A 19,678-nucleotide genomic window follows, 5' to 3' on the forward strand; every position below is an offset into this window, starting at 1 on the left:
GCAAAGCTTTTCTTGGTGATTGCATTGTAAAAGAATTTCATAAATTGTTTGATTCACTACTTGAGGCTTGTTAAGTAAACTGTTTTACATTATATCCAGCTCCTTTCTCCAAATGAAAGGAGCAGAACAAAGAGATGCGTTGTCTTTAGTGCATACTGAATTCTTACCTCTCCTGAGCAGAGGTATTTCATGAACAAAGTTGCTCATCAAAAGTGCTTCCTTGCAAGATTTCTGTATTCTCTTATTAGATATGCCATTGTATTGGGTTTTTCTTCTTTTCCTGTAAGAAAATTAATTTAAGATGCATTGTTTGCCCAGAAGAAACCTGTAGATACACTTGTAATCACTTACTGTGACCACATGATACTTATTGTGATTAGAACATATTTTCCCATTTGTAGGCAGTGTATATCTGTTCCAGTCAGTCCCTTGTAAACAATGGCACTTAGTTTATTCTGGGATAAAAAATCATAGTGGTTTGAACATAATCAAAATCTGAGTGCATTATGACAAAGGAAAACAAAAGCCAACTGCCTTGATCAGATTTTTAATTTATTTGATAAATTTCAATAAGGAACTTTGTTCACTGGAGAAGTGTATTAGCAGATAAATCTTCAATATTTTCTGCATCAGGAAAAATAATCAAAATAAAAGGAAAGATCTGCTATGCTACATTGTTTTTGTTTAATGGATCTTTGGTGCCAAAGATGTAGCACCAAAAAATGATAACTAATGGTAACTAATCTGTTTCAGTGCTAAATGTTTGTAAAAACTAATTTTTTAAATATGTTATATAATTGTGAAGTTGATTTGAAATCAGGGGAGAAGGAATGCTCTCCAGAAGCAGTAATTTTTGCTAAAGATGATACCTTCTGCTCAGTTTGAAAACACACATACAAAAAAGAAATCATTACTGGGTTGGCAAAGATCTGCCTGACACCCCTCTTACAGAAGCAGTTCACATCCTGTGAGAGTTCTTTAGGGAACTGAAACACAAATCCTTTAAACATGCCTGTCTACTTCCCTGCACTCTGATTTTCTTTTCCAGAAGATGGGAAGGAGATGAAGTAACAGGTACAATTTGGAAGAATTCTTTCACCAGTATTCATCCCTTAGTTTGTAGCTGACTGGCTGACAAGGGGGTTGTACTGATATTATAGATTAAATAGGCCCAGGTCTCTTTTTTATCCTGGAAGTCAGTTGCTTCCTCATCATGCTTCCATGCAACTGGATTTCCTACTTACCAAAACAAGGAGGCCTCAGGTCAACCTCTGCTAACTCTCAGCCTGGTTCAGGAGCTGTTCTGGAAGATAATAATTAGCTTGAGCCAAACCTAGTTTTTTGAAAAAGTATTTTCCATAGACAGTCAAATTCTATAATAGGGAAATGTTTTCTAGCACTTTTAAATTTTCTTTTGGAAAAATATAGTTTGTACTTTTCATATTTTTTGCTTTAAAATTGATAAGAGCTTTCTAACATCTTTGTAAGCTGAAATTCCCTTTAAATTGTTTATTAAAATAGTCCTTTGCAATGGAATGTTATTTCTTCAGTCATCTTGGTTCAGTTAAGGGAGCACAATGGTCAGATAAGAGGATGAGTCATAGTGAGATGATTCACAGGCAAAAGAACAGGAGAAGTATTTTTCCCAAAAGATTTAATTTATTATTTTGTAACTTTGTATTTACAGCTGTAAAAACTCACTACTGTATCTCTTAACTATGCACAGATACAAAGAATGAAGAACAATACTGAGCAGTGTATAGGGAATCCTCCCCTATAAAATTGTGAGCATATCTTCTCATCCCTTTGAATGCAATGGACCTATTTGTTTGAACATAACACCTCAAATATATGTGAAAGACCAGACTGTGTGCATAAACCAAATATCTGCCCTTCTTCTGCTGTTTATGAATTTTTCACACTTCGTTCTGCAATGAAAATTTTTCATCTTTACCTCAGAAAGGTGATCACAAGTAGACACTCTGGCTACTTGTTTTTAATGAGGGAGTGTATTAGTGGATAAATGTTCACTATTTTCTGCATCAGGAAAAATAATCAAAATAAAAAGAAAGATCTGCCATGCTACATTGTTTTTGTTTGATGGCTAGTGCCAAACACCTAGCATCAAAAAATGAACAAGCTGTAATGACAGCAAAGTCATGTAACTCCTCTGAACAGAGTAAATATATCATATTTAATCATTGCTCCTCCAAATTTCTTTTCCTGTGGAATGGAATGCCAAACAATTTCTTATTTTTTTCCTGCTAGTACTGCTCCTGAAAGTATGTGCTGAGTCACTTACACCATCTGCTATCTGTGCACGTATCAGCTGAGAGAAGTGTTCAGAAGTTTCTGAAGACATCTGCTTATTTCCCTGAGCTTACCAATTCAGGGTTTTTCTGTTTTAAATCATACATACTTGCACACTTCCTAAAATAGGCTCTTCTTCCTTGCACTTCATAAGAATTTTAGAACACTGAGATTTTTGGTCTTCCAAGTCTGATCCCTTGCCTTTGTTTACTAGTTTTAGAAAACAAAATATTCATAGTAGTAATAGCTGTGATAAGATCTAGAGGTTTTACATGGTAGTGCATTCACCATTGCATGAGCTTTGAAACAGTAAATATTGGACATCTTTCACATTGGCCTACTTGGTTATTCATTGTCAATTCAAACAACTTCTTTAAAAGCTGAAATGCTGAGATGATATTTAGCTCCAATTTCCTGTCTGAGGTTTTACCTAATGCATCACTCTAAGGTACTGAATGATACCAGATGCAGAAAATAATGCAGCTTCCTGATGGAAAGACACGTAAAATATAAATCTGTATATATGTAGATATATATATGGATAACTGAGGAAATTATAGATTCAATACAGAGGCCCAGTTCTATTGTCATGTTACTTGCACTTAAGTAGTTGACACAGGGAAAGAATCACATGGCCTTTTTTCTAGCTGTGTTAGACATACCTGGTAAAAAATTTTGCCAACATGCATCTGTAGGCTTTTCTTAGCATGCCTTTTTGATTAGTTAAATTATAAGTAACTCTACAGTTTCTAGAAACAGTTGAAAATAATGACTTGCAAATAAGTAAACAGCTAACTTATATAACAATATATGGCTATAAAAACCAGTTTATAAGTACAGTTTAATTGAATTCCTGATGGAAAAAACTAATTTTTACAGTAAATTTGACCAGCAGTAGCTCAGGTTCCCCAGAATTTATGCAGATTTTTCCTCAGGGCCACTCTTGTGTTACAGTCTCTGACATCATGCAGGCAAGGATACTTCATGCTTTCTTCAACTTCACTTCATGCTTTCTTCAACTTCTTAAAACCTAACTTTGCATTAATTTTGTGCAATGGCTTCCCATGACAATGCTAAACCCAGAGGGCTTACTTATGGACTTATAGCTGCCTCCATGGTCGCAGGTAACTTTTGGTGCCCAATTTTGATGGGCACTGGTATGAGACTAGTTGTGGAGCTACCTACTATATCCACAGAATAAATATGTTTTAAGTGCCAGCACTGGACAAGCTCATGCCAGCAGCCTAGAAGGAAGGGTTCCTCACCTAGACCAGCTCCAAAGTACAACTGCCGTTGCTTGCAGAGTGCTGTGGGGCCAGTGTTAGACCATTTCTAAAAGTGAAACCATAGGAATCAACTTCTAGAGCTCAGAAATGCTTTCTAATACTTTTTAATTTACTGGGATAGAGACTGTCTATGTCCTGTCTGCATCTTCCTTCAGATACTACTTACCTTCAAAAGAACCTGAAGACAGTGGTGAGCATAGAAGAAAGGGGTGTGAGTGATAAGACAAGTTCTTTCAGAGGGGAAGAGCTACTTTCCTACTTCTGCTTCAGTTTTGAAGAGAGAAAGAGGATGAGTTCAAAATCCTTGTAGAAACTATTTCATTTAACAATTAAGCCAGTCTTTGCTCCATGATTGCAAAGCACGCCCTTGCCAACTGACAGACTCATTTCTGTGACACCTGCAGTAATTGTGACGTGAAAGAAAAAAGGGACTGAGGCAAAAATGAGGAAACCATTACTGTCTGTGCAATAGTCTCGTTGGTACGAGATTTCTAAATCAATTTATATCTCAGTGCAAGGATATGGCTGAAGAAAGATAAGTTGTGCCTGAGGGAATGACTACAATATGGGAGTGGAATTGATTTGTCTTATGACAACAAAATTTCCTGATGAAAACCTCCATAGATTATATAGAAAAATAGAAACACTTTTTTAATCCACTTAGAAAAACAATTTGCCTTTTATTTTTGTCCATTAGAAAGAAATAAATTTATTTCTTTTGAGGTGAAAAGTTAATACATAAAAATATATTTATAGCAGTCTTATGTGAAATTATGGGAGAAACCATAACATCCTTTGGTGAAGGAAAAGGCTCAGACACAGATTTTTAAGGATCAGAAGTGCCCTGGAATTAATGTATTCCTTTAGATAACTGAGGAGTTAATGTATATAGTTACAGAACTAATTGAAAATGATCAGTCACCATTCCTGTCACAAATGTGAGGATTTCGGAATGTCATCAAGCTAGATTATGTAATCAATCCTTAGATAAACAGCTTTTCTCAAAATTACAGTCTTTAATAGTTTTTCCAAATTAATGTCATTTAATTTAAAACTTTTTAAACTGATTACTGCTAATCTGGAAACAGTGATCAACCCATTGTCAACTAAGAAATTAAATGCCCTTTTTTATTAATTGGTAGGCGATTTTTTCAGCTTTTTCTTGTTGCTGTTTTTGAAGTTTTTTAATCTATACCTTAAAAATAGAATATGGGTATTTGGAAAACACTTAATATGTAATTATATAAATATTAGTATTTAAGATTGTATTAAAGAAAAGATGCCTGTATAAAACCAGGATTTTCTGTTTCATAGAATGGCCTTTAATTAACTCAGGGATATTATCTGTAAATGTGTTATGCAAAAATTTCATTATGCAGGTGCAAAATTACTTATTATTAAAAAAAATACTAATGTAGGTCAGCATCAGAGAAATGGTCGCAGCCTGCTTTTTAACAGCAAAGAGCAGCACATTGGAACAAGGTTTGGAAAATTCCAGCCCCTCACAATGAAACAAAATTAGTGTTATTCCTGCAAAACCCTTAGGTTATACAAGACTAATAGGAAAATAAATAATTATTATTTCATTTTGTAACATTGGTTGTAACATACATGATATATAGGATTTGACATTAGAATCGATGTTCTTTTTAAGTGGTTTATATATGGAATAAATCATTGAGCAACACAAGTAGCTGTACTGAAATCTGCACCCTTCACAATGGTATTTGCTGACCAGCATTTTAAAAAATATCCCCATGCAAACTAAAAAACCAATTTTTGCACCTGATTTTACTAAAAGCCCGTCGTTAAAGAAAAGAAACAAAAACACATTGGCAAGCTATTTTTGGCAACAAAATCCTCAGAGAAATCCAAGCTGAATTCAGATGCTTTGTCAGTCTTTTTTTGTAATTCACTTTTTGTGAAAGCCTTTCTACCTGTCTGGGGACCTGCTGCTCTGGACCATCCATTCACAGATGCCTGAAATCTGCCTAGCCTGTAACATGGTCTGTAATAAGCTACACAGTTAAAGCTGATGCTGTTTGTATTAAAAAATGGCATTTGAGATGGCCATGACCTCCACTCTGGATTCAGTGCAGCCATGACTGTCTGAGGTGTTGGATCACACTTTGGTGCAGATATATCTATATATGCCTGTAGAAACATATATATCTAAAAGGCTGATATATAGTTAAATGTATATTATTAACGTTGGTTTTTTTTATTGTAAATTTTTAGTTATTTCTCTTCTGTCATTACAGCTCTCTTATTCCTACTTATTCCCTTCTAGTAGTACTTCTTTAGTAGTATTCAATTTATTTTTCACTCACCCTGCTACCCTAGTTGGTCAGAAACATTCTTTCTATATTCTTGCTTATTGCTACTCCTCTCTTCCATTTTCTTATTCTTTCTTAAAACAGTGGTATTTTACTTAAAATTGTGATTCACAGACCTGAAAAATATCTCAGTCAAGAAATAAAATCATTGGTGTTCAGCTTAACTCAGAGACTGTGGTGTAAAAATGTAATTTTGTAGAAGGTATTTTAATTGGGATTTATCACACCAAGGATATGATAGCAAATATTCATAGGCAGGATCAAGATTAACTTTTATTTTGGTTTAATAATTATAATAGTTATGCTAATAAACTTAGGAGAAAGATCAACTTTATGGAGCCCTACAAGAACTGAAGGTTTTATCTTACAGCTTCATGAATGCTGTGGCTTTAATTACACTACTTGTAGCCTTGAAAGACCCTGGGTATATTTTATCTAGCATGCAGTTTATTGTTTTCCCAATTTAAACTATATAAAGCACAACTGCTAAAGAATTTGACACAGCTCTCTTAAAATTTCCTCATTAGTTATTTCTGCACAAGGAGTTTGATGCCAGCTGAAGGGAAAGGTCTTAAAAATAAATGGTGCCTTAATATTTTTAAGTTGCTTTCCTGAGAAATAGTTAATTTGCATTAGAATATCTGCAATGACCCCAACAGCAAGATGTTTCTGTGCTCAGACTGGATAGTTCAGTCCTGAACTGGAGATTTTTTGGAGAAGGTTCTTCAAGTCACTTATTTTTTGAGTATATTTAAAAGGTCTGAAACAATACTCAGGGTCTGAAAGTCTGAAATAATATTCCTTATTAGTCACTGAAACCTACCTGACTTCGAGCTATCTAAGATATTTTTTTCTTTTTTCTTTTTTTTTTTTGTTTTTGAAGTGTAGACACTCAAAACCTATTCCTTAACTGTTTTTATGACACAAAATTTTAACTCGTGAAAAAGCAACAGCTCACAAATCTAAAAAGATTTGACTTGGAACTTGAAACAAGCATTAAGTACAGAGAAACCATTGATTTTTAAATTATTAAATTTAGCAAAATAGTACTAGCTATGCCATCTGCAATACAACAATTGGCAGCTTATCTTCTGTTACTAGTTATTTAGGCTAATAGAGGGTCTAGAAAAAGCATTTTAATAGATGTCAAGCACAAGGATAGGTAGTAACCTTGGCATTCAAATGGCAAGAGAGCAAGCTTGTGGCTCTGTGAGAAATTAGAGCATTTGAGTGCAACTTGTATCAGCAGAAAGACACAAATATTTTTATGTCATACATAAACTTGTATATAACTGCTGCTGCTGATATGGAAATCAGTGTTAACAAATTTGTTACTTTTGGTCCTGTATATTACACACTATACTATATAACTGACTAATCTTTCTCCTGTCATCCCAGTTTCTCCTTCTTTACTTCTTCATTTTTGAATTTGTTCTCGGTTATTTTTGTGGTAAATACTGTGTTTTCTCACATGTGTGCTGTCTGCCTGCAAGCACTGTTCGTCTCCCTCTTTCATTCTTTTGGCTTGGAAAACAGAAAAATCTGACAAGGAGTCCCAGGGCTTTTTGGAATGTGTTAAGGGGTCTGCTTTTGTGCTGGGAACAGCCCCTTTGACTGTCTTTATGTAAAGGATACTGCCAACATCTTTGCAATTTTAAAAGGTTATGAGCAAGAGGTCATGTCCTTTTAATCTACCAGAGAGGCTGGGAGGGGTAGCTGCACATCAGAAATTCAGGACCTAGGCATCACCTTTTTTTTGAGCTGACTTTCACAGACTTGACTATGAATATAAGTTTGCTATGACACAGAATAAACAGACTTCTTTTCAATTGAGATTATTTCTCAGTTGATATATTGATAATAATTACTATTATTATTATTACAAATAATAAACACAATAAATAACATTGTATTTATTATTTGTAATAAACACAATATTACAAAAACAAAAAAAAATCAGGATAAACAGATATTACAAAAAATAATACTCTTTTTTTCTGTCCTTGAAAAGTGGAAGGAATCTAGTAAGCTAAATATGGTTGTGTGTTAAAATTTACAATTCTAAAAAGAAAGAAATAGGGCTTTAGGAGTATGTACACACATATTAAAACAAAATATCACCTTGTTGGGCTTGACAAGTCTGAGTACTCAGCTTTTTCTTATCCATCAGCCGTGGGTTGTAAAATAGAATTGACCTTTAGTCTCCTTGTAATTAGGATAGCACCCACATTTAAGAATGTAATCATGTATTAAAAATAGTCAATTTTATTTCATTTCACTGTGATAAGTATTATCTGTCAGAATCTCTGACACTTTAGTTAATTTAGAAGGAATATCTCTTCTCAAACATAGAGGATACATTACCCGACTAGTCTTTCAGAGGCAGCAGTCTATGATCCCACTAAACAGGTACAAATGTAATTTTTTTTCCAGCGGCTTGCAGGCTCAGTCACTTGTCTCTTTTCTTGCAGAACGATTCCTGGGGAAAGCAGTACTCCTATGCACTCTTCAAAGCCATGAGCCACATGCTCTGCATTGGGTACGGGGCCCGCGCCCCCGTCAGCATGTCCGACCTCTGGATAACAATGCTGAGTATGATCGTGGGGGCTACTTGCTATGCCATGTTTGTTGGTCATGCCACTGCCCTCATCCAGTCCCTGGATTCATCACGACGACAATACCAAGAAAAGGTAACTCACTTTCTCACAACTCCTCAGGTTGTGGAATGGATTAATGGGATGTTTTAACTCTTTACATTAAATGGTCTAGTAGCGTGTGAAGCCTTTGGCAGATGTCATTGAACACAAAGGAGTTCAGAACTCTTCATGAGTTCAGTATATTTTTGCAGGAACCTACTTTGCCTAGAGAGCAGCTGGTTCTTATGTTCAACTTCCTTTGTACTCTTCTGTGAAAACTCTGTCCCTTGCTTCAGACTTGCTTTGTATCCCTTTGCTACGTTCTGTAGGTAGTTGAACTAGGTAGCTTCAACCATGGCCTTGACCTTGGTAGCTTGGCCATGTCATTACAATTTCCTGTCATTCCTTTGGAGTGTAGTTCAGGGATCACCCTTGAACATGTCAAAAGAATGGCATGACATGAGGACCAGACCAATTCAATTAGTTTTGCTTGTAACTTCCTCAGAGGAGTGCTCAGAAAAGGTCTTCATTTGCTTAGTAACAGTATTGTTTACATGTGACTCCATGATTTGTAAGGTCCTCTCCAAGGTCAAAAAGGATTTTGGCCAGATGTGGAAAAGTAGAGAAAGGTTAGTGGAAGAGTGTTCACTATGACGCAGGAATTAAAAGTTGTTTTATTCCGTGTAAGATTGGAATTAAAAAGATATGAAGGGCTACACGGTTGGATCTTCATGAAGTACTAATTAAAACTGTCAGTTGTGTAATAAAAATCAGAGACAGGTGTGGATCAAGGCATGCAGCTGGAAGATATGGCTAGCAATGATGGCATAAGGAAGAAAGGATCAGAATGAACCTCAGGAAGGGACAAAAAGAACATGCAGAATTAGAGGTGCTTAAAAGATGACAAAATTCATTACTATAGTAAATGGGGAACTGGAGGAGCCATAGCAGGGGAGAGGTAGTGAGCAGCTGGGCAAAGTAGTGAAATCAAAGTTTACATCAGCAAATAGGAAACACAGCCTGAGCAATGGTATTTGGCATGTGTCCATAGCAAGGTCCAGAAGGGCAAACTGGGCAGAAATCACAGTATGATGTAACAGAAACCTGGGGGAGAAAACTGGCAGAGACTAAATAGCCAAGGGGATGACCCTGGCATCTACTGAGGATGAAGGGGAATGACCTGAATTTGCTGGGAAAGATAGAGGGGGAAAAAAAAGAGTAGGATGGACTGGGGGATTTTCTTTACAAGGAAGCAAAGAGGGAGGAAATTAGAATGTGTGGGTGAAGAAGGGTTTATATACAGTTTTGTTCAGCTCAAATTGCATCCAGATCATGGGTTCAGCATGTGAGAGACAGGAAGAGGTAAGATGAGCTGTAAGTTCAGTGACAGAAAAATTTGCTTGTGGCTGACAAAACAGTTCAAAAACAAGTTTGGAAGCAAAACAGTTCAAAACAATTTTGGAAGCAAGAAATTTCACACACTGTAGTGTGTCATAAAATATAAGTTAGAATATGAGGTTTAGAAAGAGAGTAGAGACGATCATTAAAACCAAATGAGTTCTGTCAGTGACGAAACCCCCTTATTCATCTCAGTATAATGTCAAAGGGCTAATCCTGGTGGGTTACCTGACTCAACTTGCTCATTAGGTCTGTTCTGTGAACAAGAAGGAAAGTAATTTTTTCTAAATGGGACATTTCTAGGAAGCTGGGACAGAAATCTCATAACCATGGACATGAAGTATGACTGCAGCATCATTACAGGCTAGGGTCAACATACATACACACATATACATAGATTTAAGAAATCAGAAGAAATGTCACTATTCACCTGAAATCTCATGTCAGTCATTATCCTCAGATCTTGCTGGCTGAAGCAGTATATCACAATATTTTGAGCATCAGAAATATAGTACATGGTAAAGATATCTGTGTATTTTAAACTGTGGTGAGTAAAGCCATGTCAATTGCACTTGTTTTGTAAATTAAAACCCAGCAACAATCAATCAGTATTGCATTTCTCATCTTTTTGCAAAACAGCAAACAAAACTTTCTGTTTATTTGTTTGCTCTCTGATTTTATGCACACACATTGTTAAAAATTAGCATGGAGATATCCAGCATTTTTCAGGTCCTGCCATTCTCAACACATTCATTTTTTCTTTTGTTTTGTTTTCTTCTGACTTGTTTCCTGACTTCTGAGGTAAAGAATAGCATGGCACTGACAATCAGAAATTTAAGAAATAAGCCAGAAATTGCATATTTATATCCTTTAGAAAATATTTTTCTTATTTTTTGGAATCTATTCTTATGCTGTTTATTAAGGGCTAAAAGGATGTCTTGAGCAAATACTATTTTTCTACTGATTTCTGAGAGCCTGGACCCTGATACAATGATAACAACTGTACAGATTTGTCTGTACATTCTTAACCATTTCTTTATCATAGTTTCATCTTACTTTAAAATGAATCTTTGATTATAGCATAAGAATAAGTCATTACTACAAATTCTTAAAGGGTATTCTATATTTGTCTTTATTCTGCAAACTACATTTATGGCATTCAACACCATTTTGTTGTACCCATCTTGTCATTATATTGTCTAAAATACTGGCAGACAAAATTTTTTTATATTTCATGTATCTGACACTTTAGAAAAAGGTAGATGAAATTCCAGCTACAGATTTCAGAATTTTAATATATTCCATAATCTATTTCTGCATAGTGTATTGTTTTGGTTTTTTTCTTCTGAAATTAAAAAAAAAGAGGGGGACTTCTTTCATTTTTTTGGACTTGAAGGGCCAGGATCAACTTCTTTTTTTAGACAAGTATATCTTGGGTTGTATATTTATTGGTTCCATTTGTTTCCTTGTAAGAATTACGTAAAATAAGGAAATGAGTATGAATTTCTAGGCAACACAGAATGATAGTGGAGGTAAGAAAGAGGTTCTTATTTGATTCTTCTCTGAATAACATCATGAATGTATCTGTGGAATGCAGCCAATTAAAGGAAATTTCTGGTCCTTCTCACTCTGAAAGCAGCCAGAAATAAAATATTTGCTGAAATCTCTCTCATTCAGGTCCTTCCAAAGCTCAAGGTATGCAAAACTAGAACAAACATAGTTCAAAATGGACGAACTACACACAGGAAGAGAAGAACGATATTTCATTAAGCCAAATGTCAAACTCTATCAAAGCATTTGATCTGTGCCAAGCACTACATGCTGAGAGAAATCACAACATGTTGATGAAGCAAATATTGTTCCACAGGTTTACTCTTATGGGCCAAAACATATCAGAAAATTAAGAGTGATTATAAGCCATCAGATGTAGGAAATGGACAGTAAACTTGTGCTCTGAGAAGCAGTACAAAAAAGAATGCATTGATACATTCTGTTCACTCTGCTGAAGTTCAGTCTTTTTTCTGCTGAAGTAGTGGAACTGTTCTCACAGGAAAAAAAAGTCTCTCAGATTTAATACATACATCAGATTCTGGTATGAATTAGTGAAGGGCTTATACCTAAAAAAGGAGAGAGATGTCCTGTTCAGGTCTACTTAATCCATATTCTCTTTACAGTAATAAAGTTTGATGGACCATTCTACCTTAGAAAAGCACTGAATAAATCAACAATCAATGTCATCTTAGCACTCTCTCCTTCCTGACTTTGGTGTAAGTCAAAGAGAAATGCAGTAATAACTAAAAGCAATATTCTAAGTGACAACACCTCTGACATTTTATAATGTTTAGAAAGTCAGCACCTCTCAAAGATTTTTGCCTTTTCAAAGACATTTATTTGAAAGAACCAGAAATGCATATGCTAAACTTGTTAACAATCTAGTGTGAAATAAAGAAGGCAAAATGAGCAGTCATTTGACAAGGAGGTGAAGATCATTAGTTAAATATTTCCTCCTTTAGATGTTGGCAGTTCCTAGTAGGAAGATGTTTGCCTGATGCTGTGAGTGTCAAAGAATTTTCATGATTTAAGATAGGTTAAAATTTCCTCTGTTACATTGTGTCATAGGCAAAAAGTATCAAGGAACAACAAGCTATTGGAGGCAAGATTTGTAGTGGCATACAGATTGTCTCATAGCATAAAGATTGTTAAATTGGTTTGATAAAATACCAGGTATGAGCTTGGGAGGTTATTGTTTAATTTATTGTAATTTTCCTTATTCTATCATTTTCCATTATCTTTATGCTATCATTTTATATATATTGTTTATTGTCTAATAGAACTCAAACCACATAAGGCGTTGAAAAAAGAATAAGACCATTTTTGCCAATTGCAAGCAATATGAGAGACATAAAAATATTTAATTAAATTATACACATATAGGAAGTGGGAAAAAAATTACAATTGCCTTCAATGTCCCAAAGAACATTTTCTAACTCCATATATTGCTTTTATTTTATCTCTTAATTTATGGTCTTTGAGGATGTCTTCAGTTAAATCAGTCTAGTTCAAAAGAAGAGGATAACTTAAATGTACTTTTTTACAGAGAAAAAGTAATAACTATATAAAATTAATTTAAAAGCAACCAGTAAGTTGTAAGTAGTAAGCAAGTACTACATAATTATATGATATTGTGCATTTTTATATAGCTAGCATTGGGATTTGGAGCTCAGATTGCCAATTTTTCATTTCTTAAGCATCAAAAGAAACATTTTGAAAGGAATAACCGAATTAAGGCAGCAGGGCAGCTTTAGATTTTGCAGCACGAGGCCTTGCCCCAGCTTTTCTGGTCTGTCTGTCACACACACACACACACACACAGGATATCTAAATTGCCCTCTCAGTCCGTGGGGAAATACCTGGCATGCATTGCAAGAGGTAGCAGCACCTTGGGGTGCTTTGGGGGAACTGTGGGTGGGACATGTTCCCACTTCCCTGCCTCTCCAGGTGTGTGTACTCCCTCACCTTGGGCAGTGATGCAGCTGAGGTCCTCCCTTCCAAAACTGGGGGCCGCCTCTCTGATCTTCCTTCGCTGGGCAGTTGCTTTAGGGTGCAGTGGAGGGGCTCTGCCACAGAGTAAATCAGAGCTTGTAGCCACTCATCCAGCCAGTGACACCTCTGCGTCTTCCTAAAGGGGAATGGGAGACATCACTTCCATGTTTTCTTGAGTTTCAAGCAGTTGGTGGTTAAACTGAAAGTGGAGCAAGGTGAATACCGAGTTCTTGGCATGTTCATTAAAACTACTTCAGTTCTTAGGAAATATTTCTGGAAAATTTTAAATATTTGTAACTATGTCATCTGTAAGTATCAGGGATTTGTGTATATCCACATGAATCTGGGAAATGGCTGTTCTGGTCATGATGGAAATTCATAGGAAAGGAAGAGCTGTGGCCAACTCAAGACCACATCACTATTTAGCTAGGCTTACACCAGCTTGTGGTGTATATATTTTATTAAACTAAATACAGATATCCGTGCTGGACTTGAGTCAGATGAAATAGAGTGAAACTGATAAAGTTTCCAATGCCTACATATTATATGCTATTCATAAAATCTTTGAAACTTTAGATTTATGGATTTTTTTTTTTTTTGCTTAAATTGAACAGATGTTCAAACAGCAATTTGCAGAACCTGAATTTTAGACACACAGCTGAATTTGCAAGAGTGAAGTCATAGAATGTTATTACTGGATCGGGTGTGATGTGAGCAGCAAAGTACTCATTAAGTACTGATTTCTAAGTTCAGTAGCTTTTCATGGTTTACACATGGTTTTTAAAAATGGAAGTAATGCTTTTCTGGGGCTGATAGTAGTTTTTAGAAAGTCTGACAATACTGTAACACAAAAATGTTCTGTGATTCTTTACTTAAAAATAGCCTGTTTTCATTTATAAAGCATAATTTTAGCAATAAGTCATGTCATACGGCTGCTGAAGAAGGTGAGTGACTTGGAAGATAAATCTTGAAGCGCAGCATACTTGGCACACCAAAGGAATTATTTATTTTGGAAGATGAGGGGTGGTTTCCTTTATCCTTGAATTAGACCTACTTGAAAAAAACACATAAACAAACAAACAAAAACCACCCCACAATGAAACCAAAACAAAACCAAAAAAACCCAAACCAAAACAGGAAAATAAAGCAAACCCTTTTCTCAGCAGGGTTTCTCTACTTTTGCAGGTTTTTAGAAAATTCCCATCAGCTTACACAGACATATATCCTATTCAGCTTTGCCACAGTGTAGTATTTTAAATGGTAAAGAATTTTGAAATGTTTTATCAAGTGATCAAGTACAAGAGTTGCTAACAGCTTTGTACAATGTTAGGACCTCAGTAGTAAGTATTCATTTTATCAGAAGCCATATAGTCATCACAGTATTGTGAACAACAAAATTCATTATTCCCTAAATATTTAGGCATGACTGGCATGACTGAGAGTCATTGCACACCATAGTATTTGTGGATTGTTTCTGGTAGTTATAATTCCTGGATTTGTGATTTTATTTGGAAGTCCAGTCTTATAGTTAGAGAAGGGTCTGTAAGTGATGGCTTTAAGATTATTTCTGAATCATCTTATGCTGTTTTGGCATACATCATATCACTGACTGCTAATTGTACAGATGTAGTATTCCTGGCTTCTGTGAGCCTTATTGGTCCTTGTAGAAAGCAATGAGATTTACTAGAACAAAGCTATTAAAAGATACTTGGTATCACCCAATATTCTGAAAGGGAAAACATTCTGGAAGGGAAAAAACAGCTGAATCTCAGAAAAATCTTTTCAGGTACTCTAGTTCACAGGATGCATCCTGTTATTTGATAGAACATGCACATAATAGAACTTATAGGTACATTAATCCTTTTATTTATATGCATCTTTTAACTTGATGTGTAATTAAGGCCATCATGAAATCAACTGACATAAATGAATATGTAAATTCTCAGCCATGAGAACTAGTGTGGGCTGTGCAGACAGAAGCTTATTCACTGAGCATGAGAATATTTGTTGTGTCATGATAAGGCCTTCACTGCCATTGCTTTCTTTCTCTTTCTCATCTTTATCAGTGTTTTGCTTATAATGATTACTTGGATTTTTGCTGCACATACTTGTGATATTGACATTGGTCTTCACAATTTTTGAAACAGGAAAGAATGATAGATAGCATTGTAAAAATTCAGGGAACAAAATATTTTCCCTCTCCCAAGCAAAAATCAGAAATTACTCACCTTTAATGATACAACATTAAAAAATTCAACAATTTTTTTTCTCTGCAAGTTGAACTGAATATGATGTTTAGTTTGAGAGCAAGACTTTGGAGAGAAATATAAATTAGTCAGAACATGCTCTCCTCTTTTGTCCTGATACTTCATTATTGTTTCATCTTCTCATTACGCCATTCTTGCTGGGGGAATCGGGTGGTGATTTTTGCCTTTCCTCTGAAAAGGCGGTTGGTCCCTCCTGGCAGCAGGTACTGTGCAAGCCTAGTGCTCTCCACCCGGCTGCATCATACCTGTGCCAGACTGTAATAGGCTCCCGCTGCTTCTAAAATGGCAGATGGGACTGTCTTTGATTTATTGCTGTGTTGTGGGTAATATACCTATAAAGTGTTCTGCTGTCTTGCATTATGGATTAGGTTTCTAGCAGTTTTCCATATGAAACTGCAGAGCAAGCTCATTACAATTGCAACCATGTTCATGATGACTATATAAAATTAGCTGTGAAGGAATGAAGTTATTCTAGAGTCAGATTTTACACACAATCTGCTTTCTTTCCACAGTAATTACCATAGGTTCCCACACTAAATAGATTTTTTTTTAAAAAGTGAGAAACAAAAACCAAGGAACTAAGTTTTGGGCTTCAAGCTTTCTGTTCAAACACAGCACAAGTTACAAATTTAACAAGCAAAACCTGTGATTCACACCAGATAGCTATAACAGGTAGCAATTATCCAAGTTGCACTAGAATAACTGTGCTTATGTCCTGTAAATGGATAGAAGGAAATAGCCGTCAATATTATCTAATATAATATTAGGAGTGAGAAAATAATCCTTTTTGTGAAAGATTATGGGTTTTTTTTTTTACTTTGTTAGGGAAAATGGGAAGAAAGAAGGATTTATTATTTTTATATTGACTTGTACATCATAGTTCTTTCCCAATCTCACTCTGTTTCTCAATATTTGAGAAATTAGCGCATGTATACTTTGAGAACATAGTAATTTGTATAAATAAGACATGCAATATTTATAAATGCTTTGGAGTGCAGTGGATAGCAGAATAATCAAAGCATTTTCCCTTCAAATGAGTGTTTTAAAAGCCCTTTTGTATTGTTTTGTGTGATAAATTAACAGTTTCATTCAAGTAGTTATTAACCTTGAAAAAATATTGTAACACTAATTCAAGAAAATGTATTAGAAAGGACAAGCAGTAGTAAATGTAGCAGTAGAATGCTTTTAACTCCATTTGTTTTCATAAAATACACTAGACCTGCCTTTTACATCTTATGCTACCAAAGGGAAAAAACCTTCAGAAAACATTTTTCTAAATGCTAGTTACTTAAGCATAATAAAAGGGCTTTTAAAATAAAAATTCACAGTGCTATGTTTTCACAGGTTGGTGTTAGGAAACTAATTTTCAGAAAGATGTCTATACAATCTCCTTCTAGACAAAATATTTGTTAGTCAGAATTTGATGTATATGTAAAAGTAATTTTATAAAGTTTTGAGGAAAACACTGAGAATTTTTTAAAATGAGAAGTGAAGTCTTCGGGTGTTTCTTTTTGTGCATATGAAGGAGCTGGTAACTAGAATCTATGGAGTTAATTTCCCTATGTAAGATACCTCCCAATCCTTTTTAATTTTTCAACATTTTTTAAGGCATAGGCCTTTGCTTCCCCTGATTGAGTACGGAATGTAAGTAAGAGAGGTGGGTGATCACCTGGCTGAAGAGTCCATCTGTCTGTGTTGCTGCTTTATTCCTGCACACTGTGTGATGTTGTTCAGCCCATGTTTGGGCATCATCAGGCAGCATCAGAGGATGGATGTGGCCCCACCTCAGCCAGGAGTACCACTGACACCAGAGGCAACCCAAAAGGATGACTTAAAGGAAAATGGAGGCAGAGAGCCTCAAAAGATGACTGGTCAGTGTAACAGAGATAGTGGAAAGGCATCTCTGGCTTTTTCCTATGGTATGCCTGCAAGGAAAACCAGTTTGAAATGGCAGGAGCCAAAGAATATGTGAGGAAGTGAGGATGAAGGAAACAACAGGGACTGCACTGTGGGGTAGATGATGTTGACTTGTTTTAGGGCAGAACTGTGGTTGACGGGGGAGCTTGTGTTGAGGGATTTGTTGATGGCTAAGCAAGAACCTCTCATTGGGCAGTACATGATGTCATCTGAAAGAATTTAGGAGTCATTTGACACACATTCTGAATTTTTGGCAAAGAGATAGAGATGAACCTTCTATTTCTGCCTGCATATCCCCTCACTTTGAACAGCAGCTTCTGTATGTGGACAGTGCAAATAAAAGAAGAGAACTGAAGTGAGGATGATCAATGGAATGGTTACCTGGATTACTATATCACATTGACCAGTTCAGCCAGCCAGGAAGTTTTGAGTTGCATGAGCAGACAAAATAGCATCTGATAATCCCTGCTCCATCAGGTGCAGCTGTAAGGCATGAGCAGTATTTACTCTTTAAGCAGTGTTGCTAGGATAAAAATGTGAAATCTGGTGTAAAAATGGAAAATAGAGATTTAAAACTCTGATGAACTACATTGGTCCATTGATTTCAAAACAAAGCTATAACAGTCAGAGAGTAACTCTGCATGAAAAATGATAGCACAATAAAATCAACAGTATATGTAACTCAGTAAATGAAAAGATACTTTTTTTTTATTGCTGAAAGATTGTGGTTTAGATTTGTTTGCGGAATATTTAAAAAACAGGCACTTGCTCCGCAAAAGTTTATGATTTAAGATAGTAGAGAACAGTATAACCTTGCAAAATAGTACCAAAATGAGATATTATTTGGAACAGATATAAACCTTTGCTCTTCCTTGGTTTTACTTCAGCTTTATTTTCTTTCATTGTTTCTCAGTCTACCAGCACTGCCCCCAGTCCCCATGTCTCTTTCTAAGGCAGTCTCTGCATCTGGCAGAGACCATTTGTCCTCTTCTTCCTCAAAACTCTCCATGAAACCAGTCTATTTTGTGTGGTTTGGAGAAGACAGGACACTCATCTAAACCTTGCACCATGCTTTCCATGGCCGGAAAAGAAATCTTTCATTTTCCAAACTATTCTGTATCACTTAACCTCAAGAAAGTTAGAGCTTCCTGGGGAGGGCCCAGTGATGTAACTACATAGAATAATGTGAAAAAGGAGAAGAAAAGGGTAAAAATTAATAATGAAAGCATAGTGCTGTGGCATATCCATTAATTTAGGTGTAAGGCCCATTGCATGTGGCTTCTAAATTTGCAGTACAGTTCTGAGAAGAGGAGGGATCAATCAGGTAGGCTGAGAAAATGAGCTGTCTCTGTCTGCAACAGCTGAAGGCAGCTCCTCAGAGTGTTAGACTGCATTTCTGCAGCACACCAGGGCTAAAGGCAGAAAATTTCTCAAAACAAAGTTTTACACTATACCATTCATTATATGCCATTTCTAACATACTCTTCCTGGGTGGCCAAGAGAGCTTCTGTTTTAGCCATCAATTTGTGCTTTAAAAAACAGAAGGAAGTGCCAGCTTATACCTGAAGTGGTTGCTGCCTTAAAATTGTTAGGTTACCACCTAATTGTTAGGTAGTTATTATCTGTAGTGAGGTTCTTACGTTACACTGAAGTTTTAGTGGAAGCAATATTCCATTTCAGGAATTAGCATTGCAGACCCTTTTGCTATATTTGATTATGATTACTCAAAATTTCATTGTCTGTACAGCTTCAAAATATATTGATTTAGTGGGAAGACATTCTGAATTCTTCCAGATCTTTTTCAGATTCCGTTTAAAAGCAAAATGCAAATGAAAAGGTTTTTCTTGCCTCAGCACCTCATCATGGTTTTCACACAGCCCAGGTGTAGGTTTCTCTATTGAGGGTGCACTGCTGCTCTCTTTGCAAGGTTTCCCATGTGGTCTACATCAAATATCTCTGGAATAATGAAAAGGTGATCTTTTATT

The 19,678-nt window shown here is 35.7% G+C and overlaps 1 protein-coding gene across 1 annotated transcript in view; it reads left to right on the plus strand.

Annotated features, from left to right (window-relative positions):
* Positions 1-19,678, plus strand: part of HCN1 (hyperpolarization activated cyclic nucleotide gated potassium channel 1) — a 194,301-nt gene that overhangs the window by 116,920 nt on the left and 57,703 nt on the right. The window contains exon 4 of the mRNA XM_058044301.1: positions 8,404-8,622. Within this exon, the coding sequence (XP_057900284.1) occupies positions 8,404-8,622 (219 nt within the window). The remainder of the gene's footprint in view (positions 1-8,403; positions 8,623-19,678) is intronic.

The sequence above is a fragment of the Melospiza georgiana genome, chromosome Z, assembly GCF_028018845.1.
Source record: "Melospiza georgiana isolate bMelGeo1 chromosome Z, bMelGeo1.pri, whole genome shotgun sequence".
Classification (NCBI taxonomy): Eukaryota; Metazoa; Chordata; class Aves; order Passeriformes; family Passerellidae; genus Melospiza; species Melospiza georgiana.